Below are 19,311 nucleotides of genomic sequence, written 5' to 3' on the forward strand. Positions count from 1 at the left end.
TGTGAGCTTATCATTAGATGTCAAAGAAGTTGATTCGGTGCATAGTAAAATTTGATAACATATTTGTAAAGTAGTATCTAAAGATAAAACTCTCAAGAGTGAAAGCTGAGAAAATTATATAACTTCAAAGATAGGTAGTAAAAATATTATGGAAGAGTCACTTATGGAAGATATAAGAAGCTACATTGTAGACTGCATAGGGTCAAGTGATAGCATGGATTCTACTTAATACCTTATGATTTGCATCCTACATCTTCCTACTAATCTGCTAGTTTCCATGGATACTAGGGCTTTCTGACAACACAGATGATTAAAAACTGACCCTTTATTTGTACATTATTTTGAATCTGTCTTCCTTGAGCCTCCTGAGGGAAATGAAAAGTCATAAGATATTGTTACTGTCTTCAACAACTTCCATACGAGAAACAAATATGTACATATAGATTGTGAACATATTACTCTTTCTAGTGATATATGTTTCTTTGCTCAAGTTAGAAGTTGATTTCATAAGGATTATTCCAGAAATACATGTGATCCTAAAGTACTCTCTGCTGTAATTTCAGTAGATTACCCAGAATACGGGTGCGTATCCCCTGGGTTTTCACACAGTATACAACAGGGTTGAGAACAGGAGGAATCAATAGGTATACATAACCCATGATAATGTGCACCATGGGTGGAACATGTTTCCCAAAGCGATGGATAATGGATACCCCCAGCATAGGGATATACACCAGCAGCACAGCACAGATGTGGGACACACAAGTGTTAAGGGCCTTGAATTGTTCTTCCTTGGAGGCAATGCCTTGAACAGTGATCAGAATCTTCAAATAAGAGAAGAGGATGAGTACAGAGTCTGCTCCAAAGGTGATGAGAATGATGATGAGGCCATAGATGCTATTTATTCGGTGGTCAGAACAGGAGAGCTTAATGATATCTGGATGTAGGCAGTATGAGTGGGAGAGCACATTAGCCTTACAAAAGCTGAGTCGTTTAATGAGAAAGGGTCCTGGGAGGATGATAGCCACAGCCCGTAGCAGAAGCCCCACACCTATCTTGGTGATGGTGGACTCAGTCAAAATAGTAGTGTACCTGAGTGGGTTGGAGATGGCCACATAGCGGTCAAAAGCCATGGTGAGGAGGATGCCTGACTCCATTAAGGAAAACACATGAATGAAGAACATCTGGGTGAGGCAGGCATCAAAGTCTATTTCACAAACTTTAAACCAGAAAAGCTGGAGCAGGGTGGGTAGGGTGGCAGTGCAGAGTCCCAGGTCAGTAGCAGCCAGCATGGAGAGAAAAAAGTACATGGGTGCATGAAGTGACTGTTCCACCCGAATAACCACCAGGATGATGATGTTCCCCATTAGGGCAACCAGGTAGAGGGCACAAAACAAAATGGAAATCACTGGATGTGAGTCTTCCAGACCAGGGAAACCACTCAGAAGAAAGGGTCTGTAGGTACTACTATTGAAAAAGACCATGGTGTATCATTTGAAGTAATCAGTAGTCTTTGTGGCTAGAGTAAAACTGTCTGGATTAGCACACCATCACCATGATCCTTATGGCATGAAGTTCACATTCTGTGCATATGCTGTTGACGACATAAATTTCCTTCACCACCTATTCAAAGCTGTCATCAAAGAGAAACATGAAGACACTAGTAAACTTTCAGTTGAGAGATCATAATAAGAGACTCATATCAGCTACTTAATTTCCACATATAACCCTATTTTTAATCAAGATATGAAATATCATATGGAAATGTTGTCTCTGAATTTTTCTAACATTTTCTAACTTGAAGTGTGGTATGGTTGCTAGGAGAGGACAATCTAAAATTAGTTCAGTGACTAAAGTCTAGGGAGATAGGTGGTAAGTAGAAAAACCTCTCCAGTATTCTTATGCTTATGTTCCCTCTTGAGGCCATTAAGGGAATTGAGGGCTTAAAGGAGGAAAGTGTGAATGTCCTCCATATAGAAATCTTACCTTTGCAGAGAGAACAGCCTCATATCCCTGATTAAATAGAGTCTTTCTCAAAATATAATCCCAGGGTACTGGGGAGATGATACTGACTCTATTGTTACTGTATCTTTATTCTCTCTTAACTTCATCTTGAAAGTGTGGACCAAAGAACAAGACTGGAGTCCAGGAAGTCAATATTCTATTTGTCATCTGACACTAGTTACATGATGATCACTAAATAGCTTCTGATCTCTGAACTAAGTCTTTTTTAAATTTTAAAATATTTAAGCGATGTAGAGTTAAGTAAGTGTTCTTCTAAGTGCTTTTGCAAGGAGGATCTATTTGGTTAAGTTTATAAATTTATTTTTAACAAATAAGTGTTTAAAAAATGAGTATGAGCTCACAATACCACCCATCCTAGAAACTGCCCTCTGAAGTCAAAATATAGAGTGAACCAGATTACTCTGCTACAGAATACAAAGTTCATGTGTTGAGGAAAGCACCTTGGGAGAGAATATTTGAGGTCATATTTAAAAGATCCTAAATAAGAAAAAAAGTGCCACACAGGGGGCTTTGTGGTGAAAAAGGAGAATTCCAGAAAGAGAAAAAAACCATGAGCAAAGGCGATGATGAAAAGTCTTGGAATTTAGAATAATTTGCAGAAAAATTTAGGGTATCAATAAACCCTTGATATGAGAAGCATTATGAAACAAGATTGAAAAAGCAAGTCATTTTAAGAAGTTCTGATATTATTCCTGAATAAATGGAAGAGTACTATTTTTTAAATATTTTATTTAAATTCAATTTACAACATACAGTATAATACTCCGTGCTCACCCCATCAAAGGCACTAAATTTTGAATGAGTATATGTGTGTGTTTTTGAGAGGGTCAATGGAGTAATCATGTTCATATTTCTAAAGCTGATTCTAGTTGCATTGCGGTCAATTAATTTCATGGCAACATTTTATTATTCTCAGCAAGGTTATTTCCCTGTTTGGGAAACTGGGGTGTACCGTAGCTAACTTCTACTGAGGGGAATAACACCATACCTCTGGGATTATAACACTTTTAAAGATCATCTCCATAAATGATATGCAACTCTTGTGAACAAAATTCTCATCCATTCATATTTTTCTGGTGAAGTATCAAGTTTTTAGAAGGAAAGTGACTTTCTTCAGAAAAAGCTATTAAGCAGCAAGACAGAGTTGTGATTCCGTGGAGGAAAGAAAATGCAGTCCATGAATTTTGCCATCCTGGTGCTGATTTTCTGAATGAACCCCCTAAGTTCAAACAAAGAAAATCATGGATTCTGCATGGTTCAGTGGCTGTATCATCTGGGGCAAGTAATTTAAGCTCTTTGAACTTAGGTTTTTACCTCTGCATTATGGATAGTAACAGTAATGATATCTATAACATAGGAATTCTGTGAGAAATAGATGAGATGATTCATATTAAGAATTTATAACCCAGTCTGGTACATAGAATCTTCTGAGAAATACTGGTTTTACTAACACTATTTCTCAAGAAAGTGCCACGTACTTCTCTGCTATATTAAAGGAAATAGATAAGCTGTCTGAGTCTGTGTTGAGTCTGTGTACAGGAACAATTAGGAATTGAGGGTCATACATTTCATAAAGACAATCCCATGAATTCTTCCTATAACGATGGCATGGCATTTCCTTCCTACTTACTGATGATTGGTTGCTTGCATCTAACATCTCCTTTGCTCATTTTGTGAATCTAGTGAGTAGGGGAACATTTGCATCTTTAGGAAGAGTACAGTTAACCAAAACCTCAAAAGAAAGCAGTGTTCCCCAGGCCTTGGTCTCATTACACAAATAGATCTAAAGAAGTAAAACCTATGGGTAGGAATGACCTTTAAAACATCTCCTTTCCTAGAATTAATGTTAGAAACAAGAGAGGCACCTGATTTTCCACCCTACGTAGTATTCAGTACTTTAGGATCATAAGCATAAAAAAATCCTAAAATTATGTCTAGGAGCAGGCAGTTAATGAACTCTGAGTTCTCTCTCTCTGTGTGCATGTGTGTGTTTGCCAGCCAGTATTTGAATTATTTTGATGTTTCCCCATGAGAATCATTTCTAACTCCCATAAGAATCATGAGTCGTTCCCAATATCCATTAAATTTTTTTGTCTATATTCTTTTACCACATTATAAGACATAAATAAATCTTATTTTTATACCACTCTGTGTAGTATTTTTCTGTCCTAAGTAGGATTTCAATTCACATCACTTATGAGAACTGCTATGCAATTAACATTTGATTCTGTGGATAGTATCAAATGAACTATACGGGCTAGTTTTTACTACATTATTTAACTAATTGTAGAATACATATGCAAGGTCTTTTGCTTGCTTTTTTCACATGTTGATCTATTTTTTCTCTATATCTGTGTTTATGAGAGAGGTGACAGTTGCTTAACTGACTGCATAGGCACATACACATGAGAGAAATAGAAACGGAAAAAAGAAAGAATGAAAAGGAAAAAAGCCACAAGCAAACCTATAGTAATGCCAGGTAACATTGATGCTGATCTGATCATATTATATTAATTGAGAAAGATTGCAATACTTGAAAAATTGTAAGTACTATGAAGTGAGCTGAAAAGACTTTCACTTTAAATATGAATTGATATAGTTAATAATAATGGTAACAGTGTTGATGATGATGATAATCATAGTAACAGCATTGATTATAGTCAATCAGAAAAAGAACCCTCAGCAAGAGTTTAAGTTTCTTCTCTCTGTGTCTATATGATAACACAGGGCAGGAATACAGGTTTTGCTGTCTATGAAGTGTGTTGACTATTGACCCTCAAGAAAGGAGAGAGGAAAATGTAGGGAATGGATAGCAAATGTTGCAGTGATTGATTGGATATGAAATTGAGCACAAAATGTCTAAGAAGAAAATGGTCTAAAAGTGGTACCCTTCAAAGTGATCCATTCTTAAATGAATAAGTAATCAGAGTGTATGTCAGTCCAGACATTATGAAAATGATACATACTAACAGTGGTACCTAAGACATCAAAGTCAAAGACAGTGCAGGATTATATGTTAATAAAGACATAAGCAAAAGACAAAAGGAGGGGATAATGACTTGAAGCAAATATCAAATAAAACAAATGATCACTTTCATAAATTTAGCCAAGGGAATGAACATATGTTATAAAAATGTCCTATGTCCCATTCGATTGAAAAAAGCGCAATAATCATCCTCACATGACAGCCTGGCTTAGAGATGTGTGATGCAATCTTCATTAATTTATAAAGTTTAAAAAATGTTGTCATTCTCCTAATAATTAAAACTTTAAAGATTTTCATGAGAACAATTCAAGAATGCAATTCTATCACATCTGTGGATTAAGAAGACTGGCTAATATTTTACTGGATTCATTGCATTTTTAAAGATGGTTTATCTACCTTTTGATCCTGGAGTTACTCACATGAATATGTAAGTTTTTGTATCCTTGACATCTGGATGATTATCTGCAGAATGAAACACAGCATTATTACTTCATTGTTCAGAGTGTGAAAATGAGTAAAAGAATCTTTATTTACAATGCAGCCAGGAATATCTGAAGAGGGTGCTCTCACGCAGCTGACATATGTTGCAGCCTGCATAACCTGCAAAGAGAATTATTTTGAAAGGGTAGGACACTTTTCACAAGGAATTTTATCTCCTGCTATTCAGAAAAGGAAGGAAGATTCCCTGTCCCCTGGCCCCACCTTAGCAATAACACACTAACCACTGCTGGCAGCCAATGAGAATTCAGCACAACCTCCAACTCTCCTTCTCCCTGAACTTTTTTTTTTTTATTAATAAATTTATTTTTTATTGGTGTTCAATTTGCCAACATACAGAATAACACCCAGTGCTCATCCCATCAAGTGCCCCCCTCAGTGCCTCCCTGAACTTTTATACATACAGCCCTCCCCAATGTCCTCCTGAAACTGAATAAAAACTTACGTTGTCTTGGTTTCTTCAGACCTGCCTATGGTTTGCCAGTGTTTGCTTCTCCCAACTTGTAATTTCTCCACTATTCCTTTTGAAACTCATTTTGCTGCTAAAACAACTGGCCATTTTATTTTTAAGGTTGACATTACCCAGGTACAGTGAACACTGTCTCCCCTTAAGTCGGCCCATCCATGTGGCTTGTGTGTGTGTGCACCTCCCGTTAGTGTCCTGGGTAAAGTTGGAAAAAGGCAGGGAAGAGAGCCTTCAGGACACAGATCAGGATCAAATGAAAGCCTCCTCTGCCTAATGGAATAGGCATAAATTCAAGTAGTGAATATACAAAACAAAATGAGCCTTAAGGAGTAAAGACTAACATCTGAAGTAGTACACAAATGAGATCCACGTGCCTTGCCTTACCTCACCATGGGTTCTGTGGGGATGAGGATGAGCAGCCACCTCACCCCGGGAGGCCTTCAGTTCTTTCAGGGTCTTATAGCTTTTCCAGATGAGCTCAGCTATGGACATGTTTTCTAATATTGACTCCCATAGGCATAGAAGACAATGGGCTCCCCACAGTGTCAGGGAAAGAAGCTATTGGGAATTAGAGATTAGGTTCAGAACTCATTCTGTCTTTAGACTTAACACTTTAGTAACAGAACAATCTAAGATGGGGGTCAAATGGAGATAAATCCTCCCAAATGTCTCTGGAGACTGCCCCTCACCAGGATTGCTGGAGCCTCAGAAGTTTTTTATTTTTATTTTTCAAAGTACTGTGTATGCATTAGGAAAGAAAAGGTAGTCTCTAGTCCATTTATTTTTATTTTTATTTTCATTTTTATTTCTGTGAGAGACGGAGAGAGAGAGAGAGAGAATGCATGCATGGGGCGGAGGGGTAGGTGCAGGTGTATAGGGAAAGAGAATATTCCAAGCAGATTCTTTGCTCAGCCCAGAGCCCAAGGTGGGGCTCAATCCCACAACCCTGAGATCATGACCTGAGCTAAAATCAAGAATTGGAGCTTAACTGGCTACGTTACCCAGGAGCCCTTAGTCTCTTTATTTTAAATAAAGCCTTTTTAATTTCTTAACACAGTTGATCTCTACATCTGCCCCTCAGAATTTTAAAAGTTCGTAAGGAGACCTTAACTGGATTCAATCAGATAAGACTATCCAGATGGTTTTAGCATCTTATTCTCTCAAGGCTTTGTCTTTGGAATAACTCCTAATGTGGGAATGTGAGTGGAAAATCCATCCCAAGGGTGGGGATGGGGGTGCGATAAGGAGCCTGAGATTGCCCAGGCCCAACGGTGGGGTCAGTCAGGTGTCACCTCCTCTTGACCTCCTTTAACACTCCATCCCTTGTGATGGGCTCTTACAATCTCACTTGCTCCCTCTTCTGCAATATGCCCTAGCAGTGAGCAGGAGTTTCACTGGTATGGGGTTGGTGATGTCCATCAGACATTTGGGGACTCTCTGCCTGCATTAAAAACAGATGTCACAGCAACAGTATAGGCACATGGAAGAGAAAACATAGATTATGATAATTGTTGCCAAAATAATTAAAAAATCCAAGACACCATGATCCAAACCACTGATGTATTAAGTCCCCTAGGTCAGGAGTCAGATCATTCAGGGCATTCACTTATGTCCTCAAGTAATGTAATAAAGATGATATATTGGCAGACTCATGATATATAAACACATAGAATTATGTTTGGATAATTGCACAGATGAGACAGTGAAAATATCCATGTCCATGTTACTCTGGAGGACAGTTTTTCTCAATGGGAACTTTTTAGTTCTCAATAAAGACAGGCTTTGCTGGCTATCATTTACTTTTTGGAGTGAATTTAGTAGGGCCATCTATATGTGCTATAGTACCTCCCAGGCCAGGGGAGGGAACAAAGACAGTGGCCAAATGATCGTACAGTGAAAATCCCAAAGTACCCCTTTGGCCTTGAGAAAGAGAGGTTGGCAGCTTTAGGGACCTAGCTAGGTTGTACATAGCAGGCATGTGAGCCAGGGGAGACAGTACTGTCAGCTGGGAGATCCATTCGGGGTGTGACATGCCAAAAAAGACCCCCATTTTCTCCCTTCCTTCAGACACATGGGTGTTCCCTTCCTGATAGAGTATGCTTGCATAGTTCTGGTTCACAGCAGGACAACAAGATCTCAGTGAAAGCTGAGTAGTTCTCCCTCAACCAGCTGTGAAGTAACTCACATCTCCTGGTGGGCCAGCCCACTGCAAATTCTAATAGGTAATACCTTTCCCAGGCACATGAAAACTTGGTGCTCTTGGCAACATAGCACATTGATCCACATAGAGTAGGGAGTGAGTGGTTGCCATCTCCTGCAGTGTGCATTGCTTTATGGTGTTGAGTATCCTGGCCGAGGTGCCCATTCTAGCAAATGGGGCAATAGGCCTCACTGGTTGATTATTTGATTATTCAGGTGTATGAAAACGGAATAGTATTTTAGCCCTCCCAGCAAAAGTGGTTTATTGTCAGTAATTTAATATGCTGCTTTAATATTGCATTCTTCCTATCTACCCTGCTACTTATAGATAATAGGAGAGCATGGAACCTCCATTCAATGCTTTGTTCTTTTGCTTGGTCTTGTGTATAAAGACCTTTGAAGTGTGACCTCCGATCCTTATGTATTTGATGAGGCTATCTATACATGATACTAAGCTTTTAAAATTCCCTTATGGAGACTGTCCTGTTTATAGGGTGACAGCTGAAATTTTGGGATAGGCCAGACACTGTGTTTACACAAACAAAAGAATATTTGGAATCCTCACCCAGAGGAATGGGGCCAAATTCACTAATTTATTATTCCTGCACCAGTTAGGAACTCTGGTGGATTGCCAGACTCCTTTGGCAGCGCCTTGGGTGTTGTTCAGAAAACACATTGTTACTGCATCAATCGAATCACTCTTCTAGGGCAATATGGCATCCTTGGCAATATGCCATTCCATGCTGGACTATAGTGTCTGTTTTCCCTTTGCAATAATTTGCTGAATCTAATGTAGAATCAGTTCCTAGAGCTTGTACCCAAGCTAGGGCAGCAGCTTCCTGATGGCCAGTGAATGTCATCACCTTATAAGCTGAGAAATGGAAAACAGTGAGGACTCCTTCAGGACACTGCAGGTACTCAAATATCTTCTATATATTCTGACCACGCAAGGATTTATTCATGATCACCTATCCTTCTGCTTCCCATTTTTCATGCCTGGGGGTTAGTCCTTTTAGAAAAGTCCAACCAACTTATCAGAAGTCTAGGATAATTACTACTTAAATTTTCCTTCTTTATTAGAGGAGTGGGGCACATTGTCCATTTCACTGTCAATTACCACAGCATCGTCTCCTTTATTCTGTTCACTTTCCCATGGATTCCACCTCTTAGTACCAAATCAGGCTTTGATAAGAACCCTCAAACTTTAATCCATGGCAGTCTGCACCCTCTTTGCTCTGCAAAATGGCACCCTAAGTTCTCCAACACATTATTCTGTTCTCCCACTTTGTTTTTTGTTTTTTGTTTTTTTTTTTTTTAATTTTTTTTTTTTTATTTATGATAGTCACAGAGAGAGAGAGAGAGAGAGAGGCAGAGACACAGGCAGAGGGAGAAGCAGGCTCCATGCACCGGGAGCCCGATGTGGGATTCGATCCCGGGTCTCCAGGATCGCGCCCTGGGCCAAAGGCAGGCGCCAAACCGCTGCGCCACCCAGGGATCCCTCTGTTCTCCCACTTTGACTGTAACTCCAAAACTAGCAGAGTCATGGACAACTATATGTCCTTTTCTAACCTAAGCTCTTTCTCCAACTTTCTAGCTCAAATTTCAGCCTCTAGCTGGGCATCAGTGGCTGCTAATCTGCCCAGAGTAGATTCCTACTCACAGTGGCTGTCATTATTCCCATAGGTCAGTACATGTAATTCCTCAAACAAAGGCATTAGACCAAGAGATGTTCTCTGGGTGCCCCTGTATTCCCATGTGATCCACAAGTATCTGACATTGGGCCACCCCTCCCCACACAGAGGTCAATGGCCAACTCCAGATTTCCATGCTGACACCTCTTCTCCACGACCCACTTCCCCCATCTCCTGGACGGATCATCAATTGTTAGTTTACACACTGGCCTCAAACATGGACAGAAAGAAGAAACTAAAGAAAGAGGCAGATACTGCACAAGTAGGTGACATGTTTAGTAAGCAGGGGAACTTACGTATGAGACTACTATTTGGTGGTCACAAGATGAGTTGGTCTCTACACCTACACAAGGGAATCTTTAAAGTTTATATAGAATCCTTCATGATGTTTGGTCCTATATAACACCCAGGTAGTCTCAGCAACACACTGCTCTGTCAAGGCTGAGTCATTGGAAGAAATCCTAGTGCAGGAATGGTGGGCAGAATGTATATTTCCAATACAGTGGAGCAGGTGAGGAGCATGTGATGCCTGGGTCTAGCTCATTAGCTCATGGGTTAACCACTGGTGGAGTCTTCTTAAGGACTTCTTCCAAAAATATGAACACAAAATTGATAATAAAACAATTATGTGTTTTATCTCCCCTGAAGTACATCTTCTAGACTTTTTCTATATAATTCCAAGATTTTTCAACATATGTCATGTTTGGCATATCTATCAAAAAGAGAGGTGTAGTGGGACACTGGATGGCTCAGTTGGTGGTAGCGACTGTTTGTTGAGCTCATTTCAGGCCTAGATCTCTTAGCTATGACTTTGAGCCCTGCACTGGGCTCCAACAAGGCAGGGATCCTACCTAATTAAAAAAAAAAAAAAAATATATATATATATATATGCATAACAAATTTTTTAAAGAATTTATTTATTTATTTATTTATTTATTTATTTATTAGAGAGAGAGAGAGAGAGACAGAGAGTATGAGCAGGGAAAGAGGCACAGGGAGAGGGAGAAAGAAAATCTGAAGCAGACTCTGGGCTGAGTATGTGGAGCTCAACATAGGGCTCTATCTCACTATCCTTAGATCATGACCTGAGCTGAAGTCAGGAGTCAGACCCTTAACCCACTGAGCTACCAAGACATCCAAATAGTAACAGATGTTAAAGCTTTTTTTGCAGGGTAGTGTTCATAGCAGTAGATGTGTGTAGTTTTGTCTTTCTTTTTTCTTTACTTCTTTTCTATTCCTAGCACACTTGCATAAAAAATTGATCATACATTTTCCAAATCAGTGTAACAATAAAAATAATATACATACCCAGGTACTAGAAAATGGTTAAGTGAATGAAGGAACATGAAATCAATGATATATTTTGTGACTATTAAAATTATAATTGTGTTGGAGAGGATGTGGAGAAAGGGGAACACTCCTGCACTGTTGGTGGGAATGTGAACTGGTGTAGCCACTCTGGAAATCTGTGTGGAGGTTCCTCAAAGAGTTAAAAATAAAGCTACCCTAAGACCCAGCAATTGCAGTGCTGGGGATTTACCTCAAAGATGAAGTGAAAAACCAAGACCCCTGCACCCTGATGTTTCTAGCAGCAATGTCCACAATAGCCAAACTATGGAAGGAGCTTCAGTGTCCATCGAAAGATGAGTGGATAAAGAAGATGTGGTTTATGTATACAATGGATACATATACATACATTATGTATTCAATGTATACAATTCCTCAGCCATTAGAAACGACAAATACCCACCATTTGCTTCAACGTGGATGGAACTGGAGGGTATTATGCTGAGTGAAGTAAGTCAATTGGAGAGGGACAAACATTGTATGGTTTTCATTCATTTGGGAAATACAGAAAATAGTGAAAGGGATTATAGGAGAAAGGAAAGAAAATGAGTGGGAACTGGCTTTTTTTTCAGTAGATCTCAAAGCTCTTTCTTCTTACTTCATCAACAATTATATATCCTTCAGACATAACATATACAGGTAGCTTTCCTGAGTATGAAGAATTGGAAAAGGAGAATTAACTTAAAATCCCTCCCTTTCATGTACTTCTTTCAGTACCACAGCCTAGAATTGACTTTCACATCCTAGATTAGAACAAATCTTAAAAAACCTGGGTTTTCCTTAAGTCTGTATTGTGCTGTATGGCTTCTGGGGAAATAGACGACATGACAGTGTTCCAAATAGGATCCAGGCTGCCTGCCTTCTTAACTTTCTTAAACCTTACTGCAAAAGCCTCAAAGAACATCTGAATTGCTCATTCAGGCGGGAGGAGCAAGATGGTGGAAGAGTAGGGTCTCCAAGTCACCTGTCTCCAACCAAATTACCTAGAAAACCTTCAAATTATCCTGAAAATCTATGAATTCGGCCTGAGAATTAAAGAGAGACCAGCTGGAATGCTACAGTGAGAAGAGTTCGTGCTTCTATCAAGGTAGGAAGACGGGGAAAAAGAAGTAAAGAAACAAAGGCCTCCAAGGGGGAGGGGCCCCGCGAGGAGCCGGGCTGAGGCCGGGGCGAGTGTCCCCAGGACAGGAGAGCCCCGTCCCGGAGAAGCAGGAGCTGCACCGACCTTCCCGGGCAGAGAGGGGCTCGCAGGGATTAGGAGCAGGACCCAGGAGGGCGGGGATGCCCTCGGGTTCCCTGGGACAGTAACAGCAACTGCACGCCCAGGAGAGTGCGCCGAGCTCCCTAAGGGCTGCAGCGCGCACGGCAGGACCCGGCGGGACCCGGAGCAGCTGGAAGGGCTCGGGCGGCGGCTCCGCGGAGGGGGCTGCACGGCCCCGGGAGCAGCTCGGAGGGGCTCGGGCAGAGGAAGAGGCTCCGTGCGGAGGGGGCTGCGCGGTTCCAGGAGCAGCTCGGAGGGGCTCGGGCGGCAGCTCCGCGGAGGGGGCTGCGCGGCCCGGGAGCGCGAATCCAACAGCGCAGGCTCCGGAGCACAGGGCGCCGGGACACAGCCCAGGATCCGGCCTCCCCCGGGACAGGCAGAGGCCGGGAGGGCCCAGGACAGCGAGGACGCTCCTGCCCCAGCTGAGCACATCAGCGGCCCCGCCCCGGAGCCTCCAGGCCCTGCAGACGGAGTTCCTGCCGGAGCTGAATCCAGGTTTCCAGAGCTGCCCCGCCACTGGGGCTGTTCCTCCTGCGGCCTCACGGGGTAAACAACCCCCACTGAGCCCTGCACCAGGAAGGGGCACAGCAGCTCCCCCAAGTGCTAACACCTGAAAATCAGCACAACAGGCCCCTCCCCCAGAACACCAGCTAGACGGACAACTTCCAGGGGAAGCCAAGGGACTTAAAGAACACAGAATCAGAAGATACTCCCCCGTGGTTCTTTTATTTTTTTTTGTTTTTGTTTTTGTTTTTGTTTTGTTTTGCTTTTTGATTTGTTTCCTTCCCCCACCCCCTTTTTTTCTCCTTTCTTTTTTTCTCTTTTTCTTCTTTTTTTTTCGTTTTTTTTCTTCCCTTTTTTTTCTCTTTCTCTTTTCTTTCCTTCTTTCTCTCCTCTCTTTTTCTCTTTTTCCCAATACAACTTGCTTTTGGCCACTCTGCACTGAGCAAAATGACTAGAAGGAAAACCTCACCTCAAAAGAAAGAATCAGAAACAGTCCTCTCTCCCACAGAGTTACAAAATCTGGATTACAATTCAATGTCAGAAAGCCAATTCAGAAGCACTATTATACAGCTACTGGTGGCTCTAGAAAAAAGCATAAAGGACTCAAGAGACTTCATGACTGCAGAATTTAGAGCTAATCAGGCAGAAATTAAAAATCAATTGAATGAGATGCAATCCAAACTAGAAGTCCTAACAACGAGGGTTAACGAGGTGGAAAAACGAGTGAGTGACATAGAAGACAAGTTGATGGCAAAGAGGGAAACTGAGGAAAAAAGAGACAAACAATTAAAAGACCATGAAGATAGATTAAGGGAAATAAACGACAGCCTGAGGAAGAAAAACCTACATTTAATTGGTGTTCCCAAGGGCGCCGAAAGGGACAGAGGGCCAGAATATGTATTTGAACAAATTCTAGCTGAAAACTTTCCTAATCTGGGAAGGGAAACAGGCATTCAGATCCAGGAAATAGAGAGATCCCCCCCCTAAAATCAATAAAAACCGTTCAACACCTCGACGTTTAATAGTTAAGCTTGCAAATTCCAAAGATAAAGAGAAGATCCTTAAAGTAGCAAGAGACAAGAAATCCCTGACTTTTATGGGGAGGAGTATTAGGGTAACAGCAGACCTCTCCACAGAGACCTGGCGGGCCAGAAAGGGCTGGCAGGATATATTCAGGGTCCTAAATGAGAAGAACATGCAACCAAGAATACTTTATCCAGCAAGGCTCTCATTCAAAATGGAAGGAGAGATAAAGAGCTTCCAAGACAGGCAGCAACTAAAAGAATATGTGACCTCCAAACCAGCTCTGCAAGAAATTTTAAGGGAGACTCTTAAAATTCCCCTTTAAGAAGAAGTTCAGTGGAACAGTCCACAAAAACAAGGACTGAATAGTTATCATGATGACACTAAATTCATATCTCTGAATAGTAACTCTGAATGTGAACGGGCTTAATGACCCCATCAAAAGGCGCAGGGTTTCAGACTGGATAAAAAAGCAGGACCCATCTATTTGCTGTCTACAAGAGACTCATTTTAGACAGAAGGACACCTACAGCCTGAAAATAAAAGGTTGGAGAACCATTTACCATTCAAATGGTCCTCAAAAGAAAGCAGGGGTAGCCATCCTTATATCAGATAAACTAAAATTTACCCCAAAGACTGTAGTGAGAGATGAAGAGGGACACTATATCATACTTAAAGGATCTATTCAACAAGAGGACTTAACAATCCTCAATATATATCCCCGAATGTGGGAGCTGCCAAATATATAAATCTATTATTAACCAAAGTGAAGAAATATTTAGATAATAATACACTTATACTTGGTGACTTCAATCTAGCTCTTTCTATACTCAATAGGTCTTCTAAGCACAACATCTCCAAAGAAACGAGAGCTTTAAATGATACACTGGACCAGATGGATTTCACAGATATCTACAGAACTTTACATCCAAACTCAACTGAATACACATTCTTATCAAGTGCACATGGAACTTTCTCCAGAATAGACCACATATTGGGTCACAAATCAGGTCTGAACCTATACCAAAAGATTGGGATCGTCCCCTGTATATTCTCAGACCATAATGCCTTGAAATTAGAACTAAATCACAACAAGAAGTTTGGAAGGACCTCAAACACGTGGAGGTTAAGGACCATCCTGCTAAAAGATGAAAGGGTCAACCAGGAAATTAAGGAAGAATTAAAAAGATTCATGGAAACTAATGAGAATGAAGATACAACCATCCAAAATCTTTGGGATGCAGCAAAAGCAGTCCTAAGGGGGAAATACATCACAATACAAGCATCCATTCAAAAACTGGAAAGAACTCAAATACAAAAGCTAACCTTAAAAAAAAAACAAAAAAACAAAAAAACAAAAAAAAGCTAACCTTACACATAAAGGAGCTAGAGAAAAAACAGCAAATAGATCCTACACCCAAGAGAAGAAGGGAGTTAATAAAGATTCGAGCAGAACTCAACGAAATCGAGACCAGAAGAACTGTGGAACAGATCAACAGAACCAGGAGTTGGTTCTCTGAAAGAATTAATAAGATAGATAAACCATTAGCCAGCCTTATTAAAAAGAAGAGAGAGAAGACTCAAATTAATAAAATCATGAATGAGAAAGGAGAGATCACTACCAACACCAAGGAAATACAAACGATTTTAAAAACATATTATGAACAGCTATACGCCAATAAATTAGGCAATCTAGGAGAAATGGACGCATTCCTGGAAAGCCACAAACTACCAAAACTGGAACAGGAAGAAATAGAAAACCTTAACAGGCCAATAACCAGGGAGGAAATTGAAGCAGTCATCAAAAACCTCCCAAGACACAAGAGTCCAGGGCCAGATGGCTTCCCAGGGGAATTTTATCAAACTTTTAAAGAAGAAACCATACCTATTCTCCTAAAGCTGTTTGGAAAGATAGAAAGAGATGGAGTACTTCCAAATTCGTTCTATGAAGCCAGCATCACCTTAATTCCAAAACCAGACAAAGACCCCACCAAAAAGGAGAATTACAGACCAATATCCCTGATGAACATGGATGCAAAAATTCTCAACAAGATACTGGCCAATAGGATCCAACAGTACATTAAGAAAATTATTCAACATGACCAAGTAGGATTTATCCCTGGGACACAAGGCTGGTTCAACACCCGTAAAACAATCAATGTGATTCATCATATCAGCAAGAGTAAAACCAAGAACCATATGATCCTCTCATTAGATGCAGAGAAAGCATTTGACAAAATACAGCATCCATTCCTGATCAAATCTCTTCAGTGTAGGGATAGAGGGAACATTCCTTGACATCTTAAAAGCCATCTATGAAAAGCCCACAGCAAATATCATTCTCAATGGGGAAGCACTGGGAGCCTTTCCCCTAAGATCAGGAACAAGACAGGGATGTCCACTCTCACCACTGCTGTTCAACATAGTACTGGAAGTCCTAGCCTCAGCAATCAGACAACAAAAAGACATTAAAGGCATTCAAATTGGCAAAGAAGAAGTCAAACTCTCCCTCTTCGCCGATGACATGATACTCTACATAGAAAACCCAAAAGTCTCCACCCCAAGATTGCTAGAACTCATACAGCAATTTGGTAGCGTTGCAGGATACAAAATCAATGCCCAGAAGTCAGTGGCATTTCTATACACTAACAATGAGACTGAAGAAAGAGAAATTAAAGAGTCATTCCCATTTACAATTGCACCCAAAAGCATAAGATACCTAGGAATAAACCTCACCAAAGATGTAAAGGATCTATACCCTCAAAACTATAGAACACTTCTGAAAGAAATTGAGGAAGACACAAAGAGATGGAAAAATATTCCATGCTCATGGATTGGCAGAATTAATATTATGAAAATGTCAATGTTACCCAGGGCAAATTACACGTTTAGTGCAATCCCTATCAAAATACCATGGACTTTCTTCAGAGAGTTAGAACAAATAATTTTAAGATTTGTGTGGAATCAGAAAAGACCCAGAATAGCCAGGGTAATTTTAAAAAAGAAAACCATATCTGGGGGCATCACAATGCCAGATTTCAGGTTGTACTACAAAGCTGTGGTCATCAAGACAGTGTGGTACTGGCACAAAAACAGACGCATAGATCAGTGGAACAGAATAGAGAATCCAGAAGTGGACCCTGAACTTTATGGTCAACTAATATTCGATAAAGGAGGAAAGACTATCCATTGGAAGAAAGACAGTCTCTTCAACAAATGGTGCTGGGAAAATTGGACATCCACATGCCGAAGAATGAAACTAGACCACTCTCTTTCACCATACACAAAGATAAACTCAAAATGGATGAAAGATCTAAATGTGAGAAAAGATTCCATCAAAATCCTAGAGAAGAACACAGGCAACACCCTTTTTGAACTCGGCCATAGTAACTTCTTGCAAGATACATCCACGAAGGCAAAAGAAACAAAAGCAAAAATGAACTATTGGGACTTAATCAAGATAAGAAGCTTTTGCACAGCAAAGGATACAGTCAACAAAACTCAAAGACAACCTACAGAATGGGAGAAGATATTTGCAAATGACCTATCAGATAAAGGGCTAGTTTCCAAGATCTATAAAGAAGTTATTCAACTCAACACCAAAGAAACAAACAATCAATCATGAAATGGGCAAAAGACATGAACAGAAATCTCACAGAGGAAGACATAGACATGGCCAACATGCACATGAGAAAATGCTCTGCATCACTTGCCATCAGGGAAATACAAATCAAAACCACAATGAGATCCCACCTCACACCAGTGAGAATGGGGAAAATTAACAAGGCAGGAAACAACAAATGTTGGAGAGGATGCGGAGAAAAGGGAACCCTCTTACACTGTTGGCGGGAATGTGAACTGGTGCAGCCACTCTGGAAAACTGTGTGGAGGTTCCTCAAACAGTTAAAAATATACCTGCCCTACGACCCAGCAATTGCACTGTTGGGGATTTACCCCAAAGATACAAATGCAATGAAACGCCGGGACACCTGCACCCCGATGTTTATAGCAGCAATGGCCACAATAGCCAATCTGTGGAAGGAGCCTTGGTGTCCATCGAAAGATGAATGGATAAAGAAGATGTGGTTTATGTATACAATGGAATATTACTCAGCTATTAGAAATGACAAATACCCACCATTTGCTTCAACGTGGATGGAACTGGAGGGTATTATGCTGAGTGAAGTAAGTCAGTCAGTGAACGACAAACATAATATGTTCTCATTCATTTGGGGAATATAAATAATAGTGAAAGGGAATATAAGGGAAGGGAGAAGAAATGTGTGGGAAATATCAGAAAGGGAGACAGAACGTAAAGACTGCTAACTCTGGGAAACGAACTAGGGGTGGTGGAAGGGGAGAAGGGCTTGGGGTGGGAGTGAATGGGTGACGGGCACTGGGGGTTATTCTGTATGGTAGTAAATTGAACACCAATAAAAAATAAATTTAAAAAAAAATTGCTCATTCAAGACCTAGTCACTAAGTCTCCAGAAGAATGTAAACACCAAAAAAAAAAAAAAAAAAAAAAAAAGGCGATTTCAATGGTTATTGGTATGGAAAAAAAACCTGCACAAAAGAATATTCTCCTGGTAGTGGGCCTACTGTGTGAGCCAAGTAATTCCCTAACGTGAAATATATGTGAGATTTCACACACAGTATTTCAACTGCCATTTTAAATTTCTAAATTTGCTTAATTTACCTCTGTAGTTTTTCTTAAATTTGGAAGATCTTCTCAGATTTTGCCCTCTTTTAAATAGTATGATCATATTATTTTACCATTCTGCTGGATCACGCTTTCTTCTCTTATTTATATTCCATGCTCCAATTTTTCTAGAGATTATTGTTGGTGGTTTTTTTTTCAAATTCTTAATTCAGCATTTATTTATTTTTCTTTTTATCATTCATATCATAAAACCAATCAGTTCTATGAATTTACTGCTAATTCAGAATTGGCTTTATGCCATGCAAATGACAATGTTCTCATATTTTACAATTTTACAGGAATATATTGTTTTGAACTTGATTTACTCTTTCATAGAAGAGCTGCGTTGAAGAGCAATTTTAATTGCACAAGGATAGGCATGCTTTACTTACCCTTTACTACGGCTATCTCATTTCTAAACTATTTTATTTGCTGAAATAAAATCACTATGCAAAATAAATATTGAACCATATTTAGTAGGCCTATTTCTGATTGCATTACTGCGTAATTTGGGATTTTCTTTTTTTTTCTTACTCAGTCAAATGAGAAAAATCAGCTGATGCTCAGTGGTTGCCAACTCCATAACTGAGTGATATGTTTATCTTTTCT

General features: G+C 40.1%; 1 protein-coding gene across 1 annotated transcript; it reads right to left on the bottom strand.

Annotated features, from left to right (window-relative positions):
• Window positions 1-536: 536 nt before the first annotated feature.
• On the bottom strand, window positions 537-1,484 carry OR51AJ4 (olfactory receptor family 51 subfamily AJ member 4). The gene is given in 1 exon segment (NM_001388883.1): window positions 537-1,484. A coding segment is annotated over 1 exon segment (948 nt).
• Between the last annotated feature and the right edge of the window lie 17,827 nt (window positions 1,485-19,311).

This window comes from Canis lupus, chromosome 21 (assembly GCF_011100685.1).
Source record: "Canis lupus familiaris isolate Mischka breed German Shepherd chromosome 21, alternate assembly UU_Cfam_GSD_1.0, whole genome shotgun sequence".
Taxonomy (NCBI): domain Eukaryota; kingdom Metazoa; phylum Chordata; class Mammalia; order Carnivora; family Canidae; genus Canis; species Canis lupus.